Below are 23,726 nucleotides of genomic sequence, written 5' to 3'. Positions count from 1 at the left end.
GGGAGAGGGGTGGATGAAAGTGGTTGGCTTAGGGATGGTAAGAAATTCCTAAGCCCCAGAGAGGTTCCTTTTTTGGGGGGTGGGAGAAGATTGTCTGTGGCAGAAGATTAGGTATCAAAGACACGTGACTGAGAAATTCATAAGAAAGTGTACAGCATGGGGTCAGGGACCAGGGAAGGCTGTGGGAGAAAGGAAGAAGCAAAACCAGAATTGATAGCAGAGGGCTCCCTGGAGCAGTGGTGCTGCACATTGAGAGTAGTTGGGAGAATAGGTCAGTCATATTCACTGAGTCTCGACTTATCTATTTTATTGTAATCCTGCAACCCCAACTGCCTGCCTCTGCTCCAGAAAAGATGGTCAGCCTCAGAGGAAGGTCAGTCTTAGGCTTGCTGTTGGAGGTGCTTCATTGTTTTCTTTATCCAGGGCAGGAAGTGTGAGACCTTGATGAAGACTCCTGGGGGTTTCCCATTGTCTGGACCACAGGAGAAAATGCCCTGAACCTTGTTCTTACACACAAGGGGGCCACCGGAATCCCCCTGTGGGCAAAGAGAGAAAAGACTGAACTGACTGAACCCCCCTCTGTTAGGGGGTTATAAGACATCTCTGTGTATAAGACATGAGGGCCAGGGCAGCCTTGTCACCTCCCTCAGCCCAGGGGCTCCAGTATGGCCCTGAATGTTATTCCCAGCTCACCCCAGGCCAAGTCTTTCTCTGCAACCCTCAGGATACTACGGTGGTAATACCGCCTTTCCCATTTCCCCTCCAGGGCACCCAGGGAGTGGATTAAAGACCAAATTCCTGGGGTGCTCAGGCTGCTGAAGCTCATGGAACAGACAACTCCCATATCAAATTCCCTCAAATTCCTTTCTCCCAGGGGCTTGTCTGTAGATGCTGGAAACCTGACCTTGAAAGCAGCCTTCATTTCCTTTGGGTCCCCCATGCAAATCTGGGTGGTCCTGTTGTACTTGTTGGGAAAGCGGGATATACATTCCTCATCCTTTTGCACTGTCAGTGTCACCTCCTGCAGGGTGTCTGAGCGTTTGCCCCCTGGAGTGGTCTGGCCCCAGCCAGACACACTGCACACCATTGTTGGCATCACCCCTCCTGTGTTGCTGGGCAGCTTGAGGGGCTGCACAGCTGGAGTCCGCTTGGCCTTTCTCTCCAGCTGGCGGGGAAGAGGCAAGAAAGTCCAGGTCAGACAGTGGCCTCCTGGGCCCAGGCACTGTGCTCAGGCTGACCCTTCTTCCTTCCCCTCTGAGGTACAGGAACTGGTCAAGCAGCCAGGATGGACAGGAGGGAAGAAGGGACAGTGTCACTGTGGGAGGGGCAACAGGGCCAAGTAGAGAGAGAGCAGCAGCAGTTTGCCTCACCTGCAGCAGCATGATGTCATTGGCCAAGGTGATAGCATTATAGTCTGGGTGGGGAATGCGTCTTCTCACACGGATGACCTGCTGGGTCTTCTCCTGCTTCTTGATGTTGTGGGCCCCCAGGGTGACATTCATGGAGCTGCACAGAAAGCACAGAGGGGCTGTGGAAATGTGGAGTTACAGGGTACAGCCCAAGAGTCTTGAGGAGCAGGTGACAGCCAGGGCAGGGCAGGGCTGCAGCAGATGGGAAAATTGAGGGGATGGGAGGGCCCCAGGGTTGAGTGACTATGTCCTCTGCTTCTCAAGGACACTAAGAGCAGGGCTTCTGGGTGTTCTCTCTTGCCTTCGGGAACAATGTGGAACTGCTCCATCTGTGTCGTGACCCTTGATGCATGCTTTCAAACTCGGCCACTGCTTTATTCGTCAGTATTGTCCCTCATCTCACCTGTGCCACTTGCTCGGACCTCTCACCCTCTGACTCCAAAGCTCACCTGTTCTGGTTCTCAGCCTTTCTTTTTTTGTGTGTGTGTTTTTTTCTGGCCGGAGCTGGGTATGAACCTGCCGCCTCTGGCATATGGGACCAGCGCCCTACTCCTTGAGCCACAGGCGCCGCCCTGTTTCTCAGCCTTTCATCATCCTAGTCCTGCTCCTAGGTGGCTGCTCTGGTGAGCTCTCAGGGGCTCTCAGGGGTACCAGGAGCCTGGGACGCTCCTCTGAGCTGCAGCCCCTAGGAGAGGACTGGGTGTCCCTGGTGGGTCTCAGGAGGTATGAGCTGAGGCTGCTCCTCACCTTCCCCAGCAGTGAGCAGCTGTCAGCACAAAGTCGTCCCGCACGAGGGTGCCGCCACACCTCTTCTTATTCTCCTTAACCAGTAACTGAAGAAATGCCATGTAGGGGCGAGAGTGGGGCTTGGCCTCATGGCCCCCGATGATCTCCTCTGAAAAGAAAGGCTGGAAGTTGAGGCAACTGGGGCAGGCGTGGTCAGGAGAGGAGGCTCAGCAAGATGGTCATTGGGGGTGTGCTGCTCAGTGAGGGTGCATCGTCCTGAGGTTTGAGGCTCAGAAGAGGCAATTCCACCTGCAGACAGTGGTTCTTGCAGGTGGAATTGCCTCTTCTGAGCCTCAAACCTCAGAGCCCCCTCTGAGAAAGGAGGGGCAGCGCGTGTTGTCCACATCCTGTTGCAGACGCACAGGGAGGAGGTAAAGTCTGTCTCCAGGAAGGCAGAGCCCCAGAGGACCTGGATGGGACTGCCTTGCTCTCTTCTTTCTTAGTGAGTCCCCCTGGATCCCTCTGAGCCATTGCCATCATCTGCATCTGTGCCGTTTTCCAATGAGCTACCCATGAGCTGATGGAGTTGGATTTTCTAAAATCCTCCTGTCCTAGGGCCTAAGGTTCTCAGAAAGTGTTTTTTGGCTGCACAAATGAATGGCCTCCAGTTAGCCTTTGGCTGGGGCGTGGTGGGGTGGTGCTGGTGGATTCAGGGCCTCCGGGGTTGTGGAGGAAGCACTGCCAAAGACGGTGGAGTAGCCAAGGGCCTGGGAAGGCAGGGGAAGTAGAGAAGCTAGCTAAAAATGGACCACACAGGCTGGGGTGGAGAGTTGCGGTTGCAGCCATCTGTGACCTCTGAGATCTGCTGTGCCCTGGGTTCTCTCTTGGACAGCAGTCAGAGGGTTGGGGGTGCTTAATAGTTTAACTGGTTCTTAAGCTGCTCCAGTGACAAACTCCACGGCTCATCAGAGTGGCCACTTGGAGCAGGACTGGGATGGTAATGGGCTGAGAAACAGGACAGGTAAGCTTTGGAGTTAGAAGGTCAGAGGTCAGAGCAAGTGGCACAGATGAGAAAAGAGGGGCACTACTGGCCAAGTAAAGCTCAAAGGGATTGGGAATATCCTTTCCTGGACTGGAGTGAGGGATTATAAATACTCACCTTTCGTAGCTTCACACTTTCCACCTTCTTCTAGGTCATGAAGAAGACCTCTCTAGAGAGAGGCTAGTGCCTACTAAACCTTTCTGGGAACACCCTTCCTTCTGCCAACCTTGTTAAGGGTCTATCTAGCACTAGAGTTAGAAGTTTAGGTGGTGGATGGGAGCCGGGCTCAAACTGATGAAAATTCCTGACCAGTGCTGGGATTTTGTAAGATGGACACAAGCCTCTGGAATAGGGATGGTCACTTACCTGTCCCAGCTCTAGAAGGCAGAAGAAAGGCCAGCAGGAGCAGGAATGGCTGCATCTCCTCAGGAAGGCTGCCCAGGTCAGCGCTGCTGGTATTTCCTCTGTCCAGATAAACAGCCACGGAAGGGAGGATGCGGGAGAGGTGGGCTCAGTGACCTCACAGACCTCCCGGACCTGTGTGTGCTCTTCTGGTTTTGATGGACGTCATCACACAAGTTGGTTTCCAACATTCTCTTGTTTGGTTGAGGTGAAAATGGCATCGTTATCACACTTGCAACTCTGCTGCTGAGTTACAAGGCAAAAGCAAGAATAGCGGATGAGAAGGTGAAGGTTGTTGAGGCTGTGGCTGCAGGGTGATAACCCCAGAAGCTCCTAAGTGACCGAGCTGCACCAAGCGTGCTTTCCTTTCTCAGCTCTTGGCTTTTTTAGCAAGTCACATCCAGGGATGCGAGAGACATGTTTCCTGCCCTTGAAAAGCCAATACTTGATGTCTTAGTCATAAATTCTTTGTCTAGGCTGATGTCTAAAAGAGTTCTTCCCAGGCTCAGCACCTGTAGCTCAGTGGCTAGGCGTCGGCCACATACACTGGGGCTGGCAGGTTCGAACCCAGACTAGGCCTGCTAAACAACTATGACAAATACAACAAAAAAATAGCTGGGCATTGTGGTGGGCGCCTGTAGTCCTAGCTACTTGGGAGGATGAAGGAAAAGAATCTCTTAAGCCCAAGAGTTTGAGGTTGCTGTGAGCTGTGATGCCATGGCACTCGACCCAGGGTGACATAGTGAGACTCTGTCTCAAAAAAAAAGAGTTCTTCCTGTTTTCTTCTAGAAATCTTATGGTTCTTTTTCTTTTTGACAGAGTCTCACTCTGTTACCCAGGCTATGAGTGCCATGGCTTCAGCGACCTTATGCTCACAGCAACCTCAAACTCCTGGGTTCAGGTGACATTCCTGCCTCAGCCTCTTGAGTAGCTGGGACTGTTGGTGCCCACCACAACACCTGGCTAATTTTTTTTTTTTACTTTTTTTGTAGAGACGGAGTTTCACTTTATTGCCCTCGGTAGAATGCCGTGGCGTCACACAGCTCACAGCAACCTCCAACTCCTGGGCTTAGGCGATTCTCCTGCCTCAGCCTCCTGAGTAGCTGGGACTACAGGCGCCCGCCACAACACCTGGCTATTTTTTTGTTGCAGTTTGGCTGGGGCTGGGTTTGAACCTGCCACCCTCGGTATATGAGCCACAGGCGCCACCCCACCTGGCTAATTTTTAAATTTTTTTTTTTTATTTTCTAGTTTTTAGTAGAGACAGAGTCTCACTCTTGCTCAGGCTAGTCTGGAACTTCTGAGCTCATGTGATCTTGTTGTCCCAGCCCCCCAGAATGCCAGGATTACAGGCCTGAGCCACCACATCCAGCCAGAATTCTTATGGTTTCATGCCTTATATTTAAGTCATTAATCCATCTTGAATTAAGTTTTATACACGGCAAGAGATCAAGGTCTGTTTTCTTGATGGAAAGGAAGCCATATTCTGTAAAATAATTTGAAGAGGTTTGTTCTGAGCCAATTTTGAGGCCATGACCTGGAGACATATCCGAGAAGCCTTGAGCAAGTAGACTCACGGTGATGGGGGTACAGTTGCATTTTAATGAGCAGGAGTTACAGATAAAGTCACAAATCAACACATGAAAGGTATACGTTGGTTTGGCCCCCAAAGGTGGGATGTCTCAAAATCGGGGCCCACAGGTTAAAGGTGGGTTTAAAGATTCTTTGGCTGACAATAGGATGAAAGAGTTAGGCTCTGTCTAATAGACCATGAGTCAGGGAAAGGAATGCTGAGATAATATAAGGGTTTATTAATCAGAGACAAACAACAGGACAAATGCCCAGACTCAAGTAGTTTGTTGTGTATTTTGAGGAGCTGCAGGTATGTCTTGCATAGCCTCAGGCCTGTTAATGAGTCACAGAGGGCATCTCTAAGAAGGGGAGGGGGCATGATGAGGTTGTCTGACCTCCTTTCTCTTGGCTACCAACTCAGTAACTTAGTTTTAGGGATTCCCCTTGGCCAAGGGGGGTCCAGTCAGTCACTTGCTAGGCAGTGGGCTGGGGGGAGCCTTAAGGTTTTATTTTAGTTTACAGTTTCATTGTTCTGTATGACACTGTCCAGTTTTCTCAGTTCCATTTATCCAATAGGGCTTCTTTCTCCCAGTGTATGTTGTAGTCTGTTTTGTCAAAGTTAGTTGTAGGTAGATAGTTTTATTTCTGGATTCTGTATTGTGTTCCATTGGTCTATGTCTCTGCTTTTATACTCGTACCACGCTGTGTTGGTGGTACGAGTATAAGAGCCTTGAAGTATAGAGCCTTGAAGTATAATTTGAAGCCAGGTAATGTGATGCCTCTGTTTGTACCTTAAGTAAAAAGGTTTGTTCTTTATACTTAAGATTACTTTGGCTACCCGGACTCTTTTTGGTTCTAAATGATGTCAAGGATTATTTTTTCTAGATCTGTGAAATATGAAGCTGGTTTTTTTCATGGGGATTGTATTGAATCTGCAAATCACTTTGGGTAGTATGGACATTTCAACAATCTGATTCTGCCAATCCATAAACAAGGAGATGTTTCTCTATTTGTGTCATTTATGACTTTTTCCTTCAGTGCTTTGTATTAATGATTCTCTTTGTAGAGACATTTTACTCCTTTGTTAAGTATATTCCTATGTATTTTTTAATAGCTATTGTGAATAGTATTAAGTCTTTGACTCTCTGTTTAGCTGTTTTATTGTATAGAAATGCTACTGATTTGTGTACATTGATTTTGTAACCTGAGACTTTGCTGAATTTATCAGTTTAAGGAGTCTTGGGTAGAGTCTTTAGTGTTTTCTAGAGACAAGATCATAATCATCAGCAAATAGGGATAGTTTGACCTCCTTTTTTCCAATTTGGATACCCCTTTATTCTCTCTATTGCCTGATTGCTCTGGCTAGGATTACTAATACTATGTTGAATCTAAGTAGTGACAGTGGGCACCCTTGTCTTGTTCCAGTTTTTAGAGTGAATACTTTCAACTTTTCCCTATGATGTTGGTTGTAGGTTTGTCATATAAGCTGCTTATAATTTTGATATATGTTCTTTCTGTGCCTACTTTGTTGAGGGTTTTTTAATTATGAAAGGGTGCTGAATTTGTCGAATGCTTTTTCTGTATCTATTAAGATGATCGTCTGGTCTTCATTTTTGTTTTGTTGCTGTTTACTCAGTGAATCATGTTCTTTGATTTGTATAGATTAAGCCATCCTTGCATCCTGGGATGAAACCCACTCCATCAGGTGGATTGTCCTTCTGATGCACTGTTGAATTTAGTTTACTAGTATTTTGTTGAGGATTTTTGCATCTATGTTCATAGGGATTTTGGTCTGTAGTTTTCTTTTTTGTGTGTCCTTTCCTGGTTTTCATATCAGGGTGAGACTGACTATATACTAGGGAGAATTCCCTCCTTCTTGATGTCATGAAATAGTTTCTGTAGGATAGATATCAGTTCTTTGTAGCTCTGGTAGAATTTGGCTGTGTATCTCTCTGGTCCAGGGCTTCTTTTTGTTAAGAGATTTTTTAGTTACTGCTTTAGTCTCGCTGCTCACTATTTTTCTGTTCAGGGTTTCTATTTCTTTCTGATTTAGGCTTAGGAGATTGTGTGTTTCCAAGAATTTATCCATTTCCACTAGGTTTTCTAGTTTGTTTGTATAAAGGTTTTCGTAGTATTTGTGAATGATATTTTGTATTTCTGTAGTATAAGTTATAATGTCTCCTTTTTCCTATATGATTGAGTCTTTTGTTTTCTATTTCTGGTTAATCTGGTTAGTGGTCTATTGGTTTTGTTTATCTTTTTAAAGTACCAACTTCTTTCATTGATCCTTTGTATTTTTTTTGTTTGTTTGTTTCCATCTAATTTTGCTCTGTTCTGAGCTTTGTTATTTTTTTTTTTCTCATTCTGCTTTTGGATTTGGTTTGTTCATCTTTTTCTTGTTCCTTGACATGGGACATTAGGTTGTTAACAAGTCATGTTTGGGTGATTTTCTTTTTTTTTAATTGAGACAGAGTCTCACTTTGTGGCCTTTGGTAGAGTGCTGTGGCATCATAGCTCACAGCAACTTCCAACTCTTGGGCTTAAGTGATTCTCTTGCTGAAGTCTCCCAAGTAGCTGGGACTACAGGCACCTGCTACAACGCCCAGCTTTTGTTTTGTAGAGATGAGGTCTGACTCTGGCTCAGCCTGGTCAGCCTCTGCGCTCAGAGCAATCCACCCACCTCGACCTCCCAGAGTGCTAGTAATACAGGCATGAGCCCCCACGCCTGGCCCTTTCTGTATTTTTAATGTAGGCATTTAAAGTTGTGAAACTTTTTTTGATAGAATGTTACCAGATATCAGCTCAACAAAACATTTGTTTTGTTGCTGTTTACTTAGTGAATCATGTTTATTGATTTGTATAGATCCTCTGGCTAGGATTTCTAATACTATGTTGAATCTAAGTAGTGACAGTGGGCACCCTTGTCTTGACCGTGACCCTATGGAGAACTTCTCAGTCTTTGACTGCATGATCATTGCTGCATTTACTGTCTAACACTGTTTCTTCACAGTGTCTCTCAGCCGTCAAATCTTACCTGTAAGCACTGGTAGCATGGATCCTAGTAATATATTTTATTTTACTTTTTTAGAGACAGAGTCTTACTTTGTCGCCCTTGGTAGAGTGCTGTGGTGTCACAGCTCACATCAACCTCCAGCTCGTGGGCTTAGGCGATTCTCTTGCCTCAGCCTCCTGAGAAGCTAGGATGACAGGCACCTGCCACAATGCCCGGCTATTTTTTTTTTTTTTGTTGTTGTTGTTGCAGTTTTGCTGGGGCCAGGTTTGAACCCTCCACCCTCAGTATATGGGGCTAGCACCCTACTCACTGAGCCCCAGGCACCGCCCTAGTAATATATTTTAAAAAGAGGAGCTTAAACTCTCTTTCTTTGAATCTTGTGGGATTGGAGTGGGGTTGTTGATTTGTGTTAGGATCTTTTCCAGTGAAGTGGGTTTAAGAAAGGATTTGATTTTTCTAGACAAAGATCAGGATAAAAAGAAGAAAACATTTATTTTACTTTTCCCAGACTGAAAAGGACCAGAATGAAGGTGGGAAAGGAAAAACATGCTGGCCTTGAAAACCAGCTGTCAGGTCTTTTAAAAGGAAGTTGTAAATTGATGTGGTACAGTTGAGAAATTGCTCTCTTTTCTTCTTAATGGCAGGCTGATAACAGAAACATGGCAGGATGTCAAAGTCCAGGAGTTGGCTCCCTGCCTTTCCTTAGAGAAAAGTTTCATTGCTAGAGATGTGATTGTCTCCTCCAGATGGAGTTTTGGGAGGAGACCCCTGCCATTCACTCAGGAACTCTATCAAAAGCAGATTCTCCAAGCAATTTTACAAGAGAAAGATTTATATCTCTTTCCATCTCTTCAGCCCTTTTCAGACTTTGTTGAAAACAGAACTCCTGCAGGGTGTCTGTTAGGGAGAGAACCTCATAGGATTGGTCTTTAACTATTATTGGGGAAATTGTGGGATTAGATATTTTCCTGTTATTTCAACAAGTCTGAGCCTTTCATTCTTTTTTTTTTTTCCCCTCTGAGTAAAATTAAAATTTCTATTAAAAAAAAAAATAACTCAGGAAACTGGGGGTCCAGTTTGTAGATGGAGGTCTCTATCTTCTGAAGCTTCTCCTTGCTGACTTATGGATGGAGCGATGTTTCTACCTGACAGAGTTCTTTTGGGTCATTCATGGGGAAGCATTGCAAATGGATGATTTTGAAAACTAGGTTTGAGGTGGGATGGGGATTTCACTGGAAAGAAATAGGTAGGGACTCCTAGGTGCCCTCAATGGAAGAATGAATAAAGAAAATTCAGACACACACAAAAAAAAAAAAAAAAAAGAAAGAAATAGGTAGGGACTAAATTCGGTTTTGTACGAATGTTACCAGATATCAGAGAATGCATGGGCCAAAATGAGAGCTAAAAGCAAGACTGTTAGGGGTCTAACACAGGGCACTGACCAGGAGAACCATGGACTTTAAAATCCAGCCAGTCAAATCTGCCAGAGGTTTATGAAGTGTGTTAGCCTTTTAAAAGAAAAGTTTTGAAGATCAGTTTGTTATTTTCTCTGATTGGCCAATAAAGAAATAGTAATCTTCTCCCAGCATGACACATGTGCCTTTTTGACTGGCAGTTAAGAGATGGAGAGTTCTCCTATTCTACAAGACAACTCCTGCCAAGGAGTTTTTCTGTTCTTGTCATATATTAATTTGTTGAGCTGATTCTATGGCTAATTAACTTACTTCTAAAAATAATTTTTGTAGGGTGGCGCCTGTGGCTCAAGGAGTAGGGTGCCAGCCTCATGTACTGGGGGTGGCAGGTTCAAACCTGACCCCGGCCAAAAAACTGCAAAAAAATAAAAATAATAATAATTTTTGTAACTAATACATCCCTACACAAGAGAAAAAACTCAATTCAGTTCAAGTTTTGGGGGAAGGCGGATGGCAGGGGAGGAAGGGGAGGGGAGGGAGAATGGTGTGCTCACACCTAGTGGGCACAATGTAAGGGTATATGGCACACCTCCTGGGTGCAGGATGCAACTACAACAGGGACTTTACCTAACAAATGCAAACATTGTAACCTAACCATTTGTACCCTCATATTAATCTGAAGTAAAAATAAAATAAAATAAAAAGGCAAAAATTGAAAAAAAATATGTATCACTCTGGGAAAAAAGTCTTTGTGCTGAAAAGATTGAATTAAATAAACCAGCAGCGTCATGGTAGTCTAACTATTACCCCAATTATTGCAAGGATGACAAAGACCTAAGGCTTGCTTTGGTGATATGGGAAGAAGCACCGTGTCACTGACAAGAGTGTGGTTAGGAAGTGTGTATCCAGAGTACAAGTTCCTGTCCAGTTGGCTGGGAGGCATAGGTAAGGTCATAAAAAGTCTTTCAGTTCTCTCAGGGAGAAAGACTTTTTTTTTTTTTTAAATTAAGTCATTTGTACATAGATCATAAATACATTTATGCCATTATGGGATTCAATGTGTTGATTATTTGTACAAATTGGAGTGCTTGCATCCTACTAATTAACATAGCCTTCACCTCATTTACCCAATTGCAGGATTAAGACATTCGTGTTCTACACCTGATAGATCCAATTTGTACTTGCAATATGCTCCCTAGCTGTGGTCCCCCTACTAACTCTCCCTCAATCAACCTAGCCCCCTCCCTTCCCCTCTCCCTCCTCTTTCTTTCCCTCCTTCATCCTAGGCTATAGTTGTGTTTCATTTTTCATATGCAAGTGTGAGTGATTATAAATTGGTTTCACAGTAGTACTGAGTACATTGGATTTTTTTTCCATTCCTGAGATACTTTACTAAGAAGAATATTTTTCAGCTCCATCCATGTAAACATAAAAGAGGTAAAGTCTCCATTTTTTTTTAATGTTGCATACTATTCCATGGTGTACATATACCACAATTTATTAATCCATTCATGGGTCGATGGGCACTTGGGCTTAAAGATATTTGCACCAGATTGTTCATTGCAGCTCAATTCATAATTGCCAAGTCATGGACTTTTTTTTTTAGAGAAGAAAATCTTGGACCACAGCTGAATGTAAACTATTATTTAAGGAGAATCAAAGTAAAACAATGAAACTGTAACTGTCAGTGGATGATAATGATTTCACAACAGTCATGACAACAGACATAAAAGGATTTGGTTATTTGTATGGCACACAAATCAACATATAATTATTATTGATAATAGATATCAAGGCATACTAGAACTTTTGAAATCTCACACAGCCTTGGAACAGAGATCAATATTTATGTACATATAGTTCAAATAAAGTTAAATATCATTTCATATTTGATACTGTATTTCTGTATGGTTAACATACCAGTAAGCCAAGTAAGTTTTCTTGGACTTTTAGTGCCCCTGTTATTAAAAGCTAATTTGAGATTAAAAAAAAAACAAATACAGAGACTTTGTCTCAAAAACAAACAAAAAACACAAATACTGAAATGTGTTCTTGGAAAGTCTATAAAACATTGTAGGACTAAAACATTCATTGACATAGAATCACAGGCCACTAAACAATGGCTTTCGTTCAACTACGAGTGATAGTCACTAGAAGACTTCAAAGGCAATGCAGGAAGTTATGTGGGTGTAAACATCAATCCTCAAACTTTAATTTTTCTAGTTAGCCAAAAACCCAACAAAGATAATGCAGAAGTATTTTGACAAAGCAGAAAATCCTCGTTTTTCTCAGGCCAGTCACCAAAGAGGCAAAGAAAAATCTGTAGTATGAGTTTTAGAGGACAACCATGGATATAGCTACTTTCATTGATGTATTAACTATGATCTTATAATTTTAAACTTCAACTAATAAATTTAAAACTAGTTTTATGTACCAAAGGTTACAAAGGTCATGTGAACTAAAAGGCATTTGAGTATTTTCTTATGTTTTTTATAAAATATTTGAATTTAGGACTTACTTTCTCTTTAAGCCAATTTATTAGAGCTCTTTCATACATTTCAGAAGTGAAACATCACATACATACGCCGTGTATGGACACACACACATACAGAAGTGGCACTTCTAGGTGAAACCTTAGAAAGTTATTGTTTGAAAGTGTGGGACATACTAAGGAAAGAAAAAGTTGTATGTAAAGTCCCACGCAAGCTTTTTTTCCAGAAGTCAGAGAAAGGAAGCCATAAGATCTTCTTCAGTGGGGGGTAACTGGGAAGCCCTGAAAGGAATGAGCAAAGACTCTACCCCCACAGATGATGGAGATAGCGGAGGGAAACGGAGATCCTGGAAATTCAGGAGGAGCAGAGGCAGTGACTTTGATATTAATTAGGAAATTGGCCTGTTTACCTGTGACAGAGAAAGTTACCCAAGGCAGGGCCATCCTGGTGTGATGATTTTGAGTCTGTTCTGATGACAGACACATCTGTCAGATTGAAGGACTCCCAGAGGGGTGGTATGGAGGATGCTGAGTGGGGAAAGCCAGTTCTGGAGGGTGAGCGCTGTCTCTCATTTTAAGGAGAGGACACTCTCTCTTCCGGTGCCTTTTCCTTTACAGAGAGGGCATGGTCCTGGTGGAGCCCACTTCCTGGGGCATTTTTACTCCAGGGACCCAGAGTTACATTGGAAGCAGGGCTCAGTTCCCAAAGAAGAGTGTGATCAGGGAACCAGGCTCCTTCTTGCCTGGTCCTTTTGAGTAACTGTCTCTGAAAACTTTTTATACTGTCAGCCACCATTTGAAAAGCTTTCTTAGCACTCAGGGCCACTGTCAGTCCCACTGTCTCCTTTTTCCTCTTGCCTCTCCCCATTCTGGTCATAAAAGACCTGGAAGTCCAGCTTTAAATTTCTGCTTAAAGTTCCTGAGTCCCTTTCTTAAGGTTTGGAGTTTATGCTGAATATTGGGGCTAAAGTACATTGCCAAACTAGAATGTCCCTCCCTAGCATTAGGGACTAAATTAGCAAAGAGGCAAAAGGTTTCCAACAGTCATGAAAGGAAAAGGGCTGGATTTTTGTCTTGGCTGGAGTGACCTACAATGCCTTGTGACTCTGCACCTCCAGAGAGCAGCAGGGGCTAGAGAAGTGGCAACAGAGAAGGGAGAGGAGCAGAGGAAAGTGCGCTGTGGAAGAGAGGCAAAAGAGAAACGTCTGGAGAATGAAGACCAGGGAAGGGATGCAGGGATAAGATGGACCATGCGGCAGGCAGAGTAAAGATCAGAAAGTCCAGCAAGTTAAAAAGAAACCTGAATGTAGAGGGTTTTAGACTCTTTGCTAATGCAGCAGAGATAGAATGTCAGTAGTAGGGTAGCATTATCGTTAAGAGATCCATTCTTGGGTCAAATCTTCTGGTCACTAAATTCCAACTGAGTGTTGCCTGCAATAGCAACTGGAGAAAGAAAAGTCCTTTTTTCTTTTATGGAATGGTTACATGTTGAAAACAGAAAAAGTCTACGGGGTGTCCCCCAACTCAGATGACTATTGAAAGTTTGATCACACATCAGATACACCCAGAATCTGAGTCAAACCAAAACTTGGTGATCTGGCCAGAAAACAGGTGTCCTCCTGTTCTAACTCAGACTGAGACCTTGAGGTGGCTCCCAAAAGGCAGCTGTCCCCGTGGGGCAGCATTCCCCACCCCAGAAAAGAGTGATTAGGAAATGTCTCCCCATGCCACCATCCTGATTGGTAGACCCAGTGCTTGGTTTCTCTTGATCAAACCAGAAAGCTACCACTCTCACCCCAGTGTAGGTGAAATATTCTCATAGTTTGCAGAGACCAAGAGGTTCACTGAATTTTGAATTATTGAAGGCATTGAGCAGGATGTCCTGGGAACTGTTGTAGAGGAGAGATCAGTCTTGAGACCACGCAGAAAAGTGTGCAGATATAGAGAAATTACTCATTTTCTCATCCTTGTCTGTGTCACCAAATGTTGGGGTCTGTCCTAGTGAAGATGTGTTTGAGAAAAGATTTCTCCAGACAAAGATTAGGAAAGAAAGAAAAAAGGCTTATTTTCCTAGAGAAGAGGACCAGCATGGAGCATGGAGGTGAAAAAGGAAAAATGTGATGGCATCAAAATAGCTTTCTATTGTTGCTAATCTCTGGATTGTTTCATTTTTTCCCTGTCTGGCTTCTTGCATGTAATCAGTTTCTTGTCATAAACTCCTATTTTTGAATATTTGCAGCAGTTTCTGGTTTGGTGGGGGGACTCTAACTAATAATACACTTTAGGGTATTGGGTTAATTTCTTCAGGTTTCCATAACAAAATACCACATATTGGTGGTATCAGACAACAGAATTTTTTTTTTTTTTAAGACAGAGTCTTACTATGTCACCCTCGGTAGAGTGCCGTGGAATAACAGCTCACAGCAACCTCAGACTCTTGGGCATAAGTGATTCTCTTGCCTCAGTCTCCCAAGTAGCTGGGACTAAAGGCACCCATCACAATACCCGGCTATTTTTTTGTTGTAGTTGTCATTGTTGTTTAGAAGGCCCTGGCCGGCTTCAAACCTGTCAGTCCTGGTGTATGTGGCCAGTGCCCTAACCACTGAGCTATGGGTGCCCATTTATTCTTACTGTTCTGGAAGCCAGAGGCCTGAAATGAAGGTATCAGCAAGTTGGTTCCTTCAGGAGGTGTCTGAGGGAGTCTGTTCCACGCTTCTTCTAGCTTCTAGGGGTCACCAACAATCCATAGCACTCTTCGATTTCTAGATGCATTGCTCCAATGTCTGTAACTGTTGTCAGATGGGGTTCCTGTCTGTGTCTGTGTCCAAATTTCCCTCTTTTAAAGGTACACCAGCAGTGGGATTGTAGCCCGTCCTAATCCAGCATGACCTCAATTTAACTTGGTGATATCTACAAAGACCCTATTTCCAAATAAAGATGTATTTATAGGATCTGGGTGAACGTAAATTTTGAGCAGACACGATTCAACCCAATACAGTATGTCTTAATTTAAGTGTTCTACTCCAAAAGCAAGCCTGAGGCAAGGATTTAGTTAGAGGTAATTAATTAACTTGGGAGGTGATTCCAAGGGACTGGAGCAAGGGAGTAGGAAGAAGGAGGTGGTAATAGGAGAGCTAACCAATGAACATTCCTGAGCTGTTTATTGCTGTGACAGCCAGAGCTGAACTCAGCTGGGGACTCTGAGAACTCATAAAGAATGGATGAAATTGTATTTCCTAAATTCAGGAGTTTGGGTCATTTGCCTGCCAATTCCCAGTCCCAACTGGTTGAATGTTATACTTTTGACACAGAGCAGATCTCCTGAGTATGCTTTTGGACAGAGCAAATTCTTCTAGCTTCAGAGAATAACCTGAAGCAGAAAAGTTGACAGATGCTTCCATGCCTGGGAGCTTGAGTGCAGCTCAAGTCACAGGTGGGCTGAAGTGGCATAATGCAAGCTAACAAGCATCCACCAGGGATATATATGACTACACGTGCTGTCCAATTTGGCTCATGTCTTGTGGATTAGGTGAAGTCTCTTCAATGAGTTTGCTCTGACCCCCACAAGATTCAGAGGAAGAGAGTTCAGCCCATCACTCCTTCTCCTTTGTCACTGTCTCTACATTGTAAAGGGGTGAGGTTTCTTCCCTGGGGTGCCTGGCTCTCCCATTCACTCTTTCTTGGGTGGCAGCTGTCTTCTGCATTTTTACCTTCTCTAATGATGGAAGAAAGACTTGACTCACTGGCTCTGGAGGAAAAGTTAGTAGCAAATTATATTTCATGTTTCTTTTTTTTTCTTTCTGATTTTATAGATTCTATCTTTGACAATACATATCATTTGTGGACCATGTTTCTGGTAGTGATGTTTCCTCACTCCTCTGATTTAGGATGTGTCCGGCCACCTTAGCTTTGTGGGTTTTTTTGCTGGTCTTCTTACCTCATGGCTAGATGAAGGAAATGATGTTCTGTTCAGAGTGGGCCATGAGGTGGCAGGGCCCCCACAGCCTGGGAAACATTCAGGGAATGAACTTCCAACTGCTTCTTCTTTCTCATAACAACCATATTCCTTTCTTCATGCTCTCTCTGCCAAAAGTCATGTAGCTCTTTCTTTGTCCAGTTGATTTTTAAGAACTATGCAGAGATCCTTGTGATCTTTCCATTTTTGCTTGTCATATGTTAATGAAGTTGGGTAGAAACCATTAAGTCTTATAGTTCTTTGTCTAGTTAACTTTAAAGAACTATGCAGAAATTTGTCATGACCACATAAATGATCACATGAGACACGAATTGACAGTACACGCCGCAAGAGGTGAGGCTAACCACAGGTGCAGGATAGCACTGAAATCTTCTCACAGAGTCCTTTTATTAAGAAGATACATAATGGGCAGAAAGATTACTAAGCAAAGACATGCAGGGGCTGTGTGCTTGGGGGAAATAATCTCATAGGTGCCAAGAGAGTATGTACTCAAGGAAATGATCTTCCAGGGTGGTAAGGGAAATGATCTCCAAAATACTACATGCAATTTTTCTCCATAATCCTTCCAGGAACTGCCATAAAATGTTTGGGCGGCACCTGTGGCTCAGTGAGTAGGGCACTGCCCCCATATACCGAGTGTAGCAGGTTCAAAACCGGCCCTGGTCAAACTGCAACCAAAAAATAGCCGGGCGTTGTGGCGGGCGCCTGTAGTCCCAGCTACTCAGGAGGCTGAGGCAAGAGAATTGCCTAAGCCCAGGAGCTGGAGGTTGCTGTGAGAAGTGTGATGTCATGGCACTCTACCAAGGGCAGTAAAGTGAGACTCTGTCTCTACAAATAAATAAATAAATAAATATGCTTAATGTTTAACATGAGCCTTACTCCTATAGAACTGAAATTTGCTCCTCCAGGATTACTGAGTTACTTGGTGGCTTGCCTTCCAAGTTACAAGAGATTTCCAGGCTTGCCAGGATTTCCAGGCTTACTTGTTCTCAGTAATTCCTATGGTTAGCCTCACCTCTTGCAGTGTGCACTGTCAATCTGTGTCTTGCGTGATCATTTATGGGGTTGCAACAGAAATTCTTGTCATCTTTCCCTTCTTCTTATCATGTGTTAACGAAGTTGAGTAGAAACAATTAACAGGATGATTTGTCTTTATTAAAGTCATTTACATTTTCCAATCATACTGTAAGACCAAAAATATGTCTTTTGTCTATGCTACGTCCCCATATTGTCTATGCTACTTCCCCATAGACAACCCTGTACAGATACTGTAAAATAAAGCTGATTTTGTGCTTTGGGGCTAGCTGCAGCCATCAGCTCAGTCAGACCTCCCAATCTAATCTTCTGTGTCTGTGTCTTCTCTTGTGCTATATTTTCCTCAATCCCCACCACTTCCACCCTGGTTCGTGATAGATGCCCTAAGGTAACAGTCACGTGTGCTGTGCTAGATGGCTTACTCTCTAAAGATAGGTACTAGGCTAGGGCAAAGTGATGCAATACAGTTTGTCATTTAGGATCAGGTTAGGGATCTGATGGAGGTCAGGGGTCACAGGGTCAAAAGAGTACAGTTCTTCAGAGCATGTGGGTTGGGATAACTTTTCTCTAATATATTGAGGAGGGCAGGTGTATGTAAGCAAGAGAACGTCAGGGCTTATAACATTTCTGCCTGGCATACCTAATAACGTGACCAATAAGTAGCCAAAGATAAAATAATTGCAAAAAATATCTGTGACTTGGCGATGTTAAGAATGTTGATTGGAATGAAATACAGTGACAATTGCAAGAAAAAATTGGAAAGAATACATGGCTAATCAGTTTGTTGTAAGCAGTGTGGTACCCACAGCCACCTGTAAGAAAAACTTGAACCCCACTTCAGGTATAAATCAGATGGTGATTTATTACACCTGCATAGGGGACCGCTGCTGGGATAGCAAACAGCCCTGAAGAAAAAAGCAGGCTGCTTTTTATACCTTTTTTTGTTGCTATGTGGCAAGCAAGGGAACAAACACAGAAGCAGAATGTGGCCATTTAGCCCAGGGACGGGGTTACAGAGTTGGCTCAGGGGAGCTACAGCGTGGTGGTTGGCATGAGGGCAGGGTTACAGTGAGTCAGGGGGTTTGGCATCGGTTACAGTGAGTCAGGGGGTTACATTGTGGCAGCTGGCATGGGGACAAACTTGGCTTGGGAAATTTTGCTTGAGTAAGCTTTCCACCATTGTTTAGCCATTGCTAGGGGGTTGGGGTAAGTTCTACCATTGTTTTACCTGTTGTCAGGAGTTCTTGGGAACTCAGGGAACTTCCTTGTACTGAAAACTGTTATCAGAATTAACCTTAGGGGGGTTTGAGACATGTGGGGACTCAGGCTGAGACAGTTAGGGGCTTCAGGGGTCCTTTGGCTAGGTGTTACAGTTTGTTGAGTAAGTGAAAGAGTAAGTATTCTATCTTATAATAGTAGCTAAAATTTTTTGTTTTTAAGTGCCTATGTTTTTGAGTGCTTTGTGTTCTTTATATGGTAGAATCCTCTCAACAATTCTGTAATGGAGGCATTGATACTATCTCTTGTGTACTAAAATAAAATTCTAAGTTCCCTGCTGACTGAATGGACTGCCTGTGGCCAAGGGAACCCCAGAGAAATCTTAAAACTGAATTCCCAACCATGACAGGATGGGAGGTCAGATGTTAAACTTCCTCCTTTCTAACAGCCATCAGGCTTTTACCCTAAGGGCTAAACAGAGACCAATCTCATGATCTGATGGGCATTCTTTCTTGAGAAGAGACCACCAACCATAGTGTTTTTTAAAAATTTTGGATTAGTGTGAGAGTACAGATGATTAGGTTGCACTGTTTGTGTTTGTTGGGTAGAGTCCCTGTTGTAGTTGTGCCCCTCATCCAGGAGGTGTGCCATGTACACTTCATTGTGCCTGTTAGCTGAGGGCACACCGATCCCCTTCTCTCTTTCCCCCTCATCCCTCTTCTCTCCCCCGACTTGGGTTTAGTTGTGTTTTTCTTTTGTGTGGGTATGTATTTGTTCCTTTACTGGTTTCATATTGAGTACATTGGACACTCGCTTTTCCATTCTTGTGATACTTTATTAAGGAGAATGGCCTCATGGAATGGTTTTAATCAGTCTTTGGAGCATGTGCAGAGAGGGTGTTCGTGTCCCTGTTTCCCTATTTGAAGTCAGAGGGCAGCCGTTTCTGAACATGGACTCCACAGAGGGGCATAAAGCTTGATTGTGCATATGCATGTCTCCTTTCATAAATATTCATGACCCCTCTTACAGATTGTTAAATATGTATATTTGGCCATCTTACCTAGCATATGTTCCTGTTCCCATTGTCTGTCCCTGGAGGCAGGTGTTTCTGGCTCCTGACTGAAGCTCTGCTTCCTGGACTGTCAGAATGGCCACCCACAGGCTCAACCCTTTGGGAGGAATAAAGCTCTCCTTTCCAAATTTATGAACCTTATCATTTTCTTCAGTTAATACTCTGTTTTTAGACAAAAAAGTTGTGATCCAGGGTAGTTAAGTAGCTTACTCAGTCTCACACAGTGAGGGGGTTAGCCAGGATCTGAGTAGCATAGCTTGATTCCGGGGCATCTAATGTTAACCAATGCAGGGACTAAGGCCCTTGGCCTGCAAAGGTTCACTGAAAAATCACTGACATTGGAGAAAAAGGCATAAATTTTATTTAATGTTTATACATGGTGAAACTTCAGAATGAAGATTTAACTCCTCACTGAGGTACAGAGATTTTGAAGTATGGAGGCTTAGATTATAGCCAAACAGGTTTGTGGTGGCAAGGCAGGTTATGGGAGCAAAAAAGGATGGTTAGCTAGCAAAGGTGGTCTTGTAATGCAGGTAAAGACTCATAGCCCTCATTGTTTTTTTCAAGTACCATGTATGTCATCCTTTTTTCATAAACTATGTCTGTGTTCACAAGACAGGTGAAAACTTCATTTACTCGAGTTTCTTAGCTGCTGCTTATGAATCGCAAAATATGTCCCAGGGGAAAGGTGGTACATAATGTTGTGCTTACATCTTTGGGCTTTCCCCTCTCTGGGCTCCTGGCCATACATGTCATTATTTCTTTAGTATTCTTCAGTGCATTGTAATAGATGTTTATTTTCTCAACTTTTCTAACTGATATCAACAGTAAGTTTTCGTTCAAAGCAATCTTTAGACTATATAATTTTGTGTGTGGTGTGTGTGCTCAAAATGTATGTTCACTGTACTCATCTTTCAACTTTTCAGTGTGATTTACATTCATTCTTTCCATTTCCAGGGGATGAGGCAACAGGGAGTATAGATGTTCCTATGTTTGAAGGATTTCAAGAGGATTTACATATGTTACCTCATCTAATCCCCATAATCCTTCTTGGGAGACATAATTAGTAATTTATCTATATAATTTCCATTTTACAGATAGGAAACAGGATCAGACACATTAAGAATTTATCCAAAGTGACATGTGGTTAGCATGAGTGGGAGCTTACTAAACTGAGAAGTTTCCATTACCCACCCAGCTCACCAGGGGTTATCAGAGAGTGGGTTACTGGTAAGCTCCCGGGGATTCCACTCCAGGGAGTTTTCTGAGCAGAGGCTGGAAAGGGATTATGGGGTGGGTGTCAGACAAGCTCCAGGAGGAAGAGGAACTCTGGAGGGGACACTTATCCCCTGGCTGGAACACAGCTGACTCAGGTGTTGGGAAGTCTGGGCCCAGCCCTGGCTCTGTGGCCAATTGGCTGTTTGATTTGGGGCTGTGTGTCTGAGCTTTCTGGGCTTCTGTTTCTTCTTTCATTAAAGGACACTCTGGACCTGTGCACCCATTTTCACACATTCTATTCACAAATCTGAAATTGCCCTTTATAAAATTTGTAAAAGACCATTTGTAAGGGCCTGAACTCTGCAAAGGTACAGACATAATTAAAAATGTATATAACCAGCCATTGCTCCTGACTTAAAGCTTTCCTATAAGGCTTCATGGTCATAAAGATTCTTTTTATTGCTCTTTCAGATAACATCACCCGTGGTCTTTGTGCTATCTTTCAGACTCTGGCTTCTGGTGGACCAACTGACCTAAGAACATCAGGGGCCCCTACCAAGGAACCCACTCCACTGGTCTTGCGACCTGGGCACTGACACAGTGCAAGCAGACAAGACCCCATTCCCCAGCTCTTTGCTTGTCAAACTGTTTTCAAAAACTCTGGTTCAAAAATTCTTCGGGGGAAGGATTTGAGAAATTTCTCATGTCTCCTGGCATGGCACCTGTGACATTGAACTCTTTCTCCATGGTAACCCCTGCTATCTCAGGGTATTGGCTTCCTCTTGAGAAGTGGGCAGTGAATCTAGTTGGGCAGAAACAAGTCGACTCCTCTAAAAAGGTGCAACATGTAAGCTGAAACTGTATGAAGTTTGTAACCTTTTGAAAAATATGATTTTTTTGTTGTTGTTCTGGAAGTGATGTGCTATCAGGTGCTCTTCTTGTGTCGTGTAGCCCCACAAAGATGATGCTACAGAGTGCCTTCAAGGGGAAAGAGATGAAGGGACAGTCCTTTGAGGATACCATGATCATGGAGAGAGATGTGTCTCCCAAGTTAAAAGGGTGTGTGATGGGTGTATGAGTGGGGCAGGAAGAGGGAGGTGTACACTTGTACCCAAAGCCTCTGCTTTTCTGCCCATATTGGAAAAGGCACCCGAGGGCCTGTGTCTCTGTGTGTGCTGCAGGGCTGGCAGGGAATAGATTCAGAAGTTGAGCATGATGGCTTGAAGATTAGAGGATTTTCCTTCATTGTCCAGGTACCATATGCCTAATTTGGTTTGATTTTAGATGTGGCCAAGTCTCAGTCATAATTGGAATTAAATTTCAGACGTGCTCAGTTAGACTACAGTCTGACCTAGTTAGATCTATGGAAAATACGGCATTTTTTTTCATATCTAAACTTGTGTGCCAGGGTTCATACCCACTGCTTGTAAATTAAATCAAGAAGGGGCTGTTCACGCTGCCCGTCCTCCTCACCATCTTCCTCCCAGCCTTCCAGGAGGGGGCACTCCTCAGCATAGACAGGACCAGAAAATCTCTAGTTTATTTCGGCTTTATAACCTGCTATTCTCTGATCTAATGTATTATTAGACACAAAAACCATCACATGTAACATAAACAACTCAAACGAGTATTAGCATTTTCAAAACCAGATGATTTTGATTCTTGTGGAGTTCACACCCAGATCCAGGCCAAGCAATGGACCCAGGAAAAGTAGCCTGGAAAAACAGATAAATTCCATGATGACTAGCACATAGAAATTGCCCAATAAGTATTGATATGTTGATTGACAGTGAAATGGTGTTTTTAAGTCCTGCTGTAGGTATGAATGGGGGAGTTCTAGTCCAGAGGCCAGTCTGTCAGTGGTGACCTAAAGGGACAGGCTGAAAGGCAACAAGCTGTGGAGTGACCTATCACTTGGAGACCTCTGAGCACAAGAGGAACATCTGTCTGCATACTGATGTGGCCCTGCCCAGGTGGAAGGAATGGCCTGGAGTTCAGGGACATGTCCTGTCTTCTTTATCCCCTATGGGCAGGGCAGAAGGTGGCTAGTAGCCAAGATCCCCCAGGGATGAGTAGCACAGAAGAGAAAGTCTGCCGTGATCCTCACAGGATTCTCAGGCTTCTCACAATGGGAGGCAGGGAGAGGCTGGCTCAGCCCAGGGTGGATGAGTGCCCTTAAGTTCATTTGTGGCTGCAGGAAGAAGGGCTGCCAATACACTGAAGGCTGCTCGGGTTCTGCACCGATGGCGGAGCTGCAAAAGGCACTTTAGCTATGTCTGAGGGTAATGAAGGGCCTTCCTGAGAATTCCTAGGCTTCTAAGCTGCCAACTGCTCTGATTTGTACAGGGATCCCTGCATAGAGTGGGTCACATCTTTCCAAAAGATTTCTGTCCACTTCTGGTACAGTGGGGCAGTGGCCCCTACCTTGAAGCGCATTAGGTGATTCCCCTCCAAATTCTGGATCCTTTTGATTAGCATTAAGATGAAGGGGGAGTGTCCCTGTGGAATAAGGTAAGGAGGTTAGTATTGGATGAGGAAAGAGGTTCACCTGAGAGGATTATTTTTTCCTGGGAAGATGTCCCTTTTTTCCTGATGGAGCTTACACTCAGCCTGGCAGGGGGAGCTGGCACGGGAAAGTGTATTTGGGAGGAGCTAGGTATCAACACACCTTGATTCTGGAGGTAGAAGGTGTGGTACCTTGGAGGGGGAGTAGATGGTGGTTGGACATGTGGTTGGTACATGGAGTGGGAAGTAGATGGCAGCTGGACACATGGTTGGCACTACTGAATGTTGGTTTGGTGAATAAAGGAGCAATCAATCACTTCTACTTTGGAGAGAGACGGTTATTACATCCCTAGTGACCATCCTTCTGCTCCCTCTGCCCAGTGCACCTCTGGCCTCTGCTCTAAAGAAGGATGGATCAGGCCTGGAGGGACCTCGGCCTGGTCCTTGCAGCTTCTTATTTTTCTCATTGTTTGTAGTGTTGCCTTCTTCATGGCCCTGGGATAAATGAAGGGGTTATATATGCATTGAGAAGGAGGGACAGGAATGAGGTTATGGGGATGAAGAAGCCCTGGGGGTAAAGTGTGCAGGAACCAGTGGAGCAATGTGCCTCAAATGCAGCAACATGGTGTCACTGG

At 44.0% G+C, this 23,726-nt stretch overlaps 1 protein-coding gene across 1 annotated transcript; it reads right to left on the bottom strand.

The window, feature by feature from the left end:
* Positions 1–290: 290 nt before the first annotated feature.
* On the bottom strand, positions 291–3,855 carry LOC128587939 (granzyme H-like). Its single transcript, XM_053594465.1, has 5 exons — positions 3,544–3,855; positions 2,157–2,304; positions 1,371–1,506; positions 905–1,165; positions 291–536 (listed from the first exon to the last, which is right to left on the bottom strand). Exons 1-5 carry the CDS (start codon positions 3,596–3,598, stop codon positions 381–383), a joined length of 756 nt encoding a protein of 251 aa, XP_053450440.1. The 5' UTR covers positions 3,599–3,855; the 3' UTR covers positions 291–380.
* Between the last annotated feature and the right edge of the window lie 19,871 nt (positions 3,856–23,726).

This window comes from Nycticebus coucang, chromosome 6 (assembly GCF_027406575.1).
Source record: "Nycticebus coucang isolate mNycCou1 chromosome 6, mNycCou1.pri, whole genome shotgun sequence".
Classification (NCBI taxonomy): Eukaryota; Metazoa; Chordata; class Mammalia; order Primates; family Lorisidae; genus Nycticebus; species Nycticebus coucang.
This window is presented reverse-complemented; position numbering and strand designations above follow the sequence as displayed.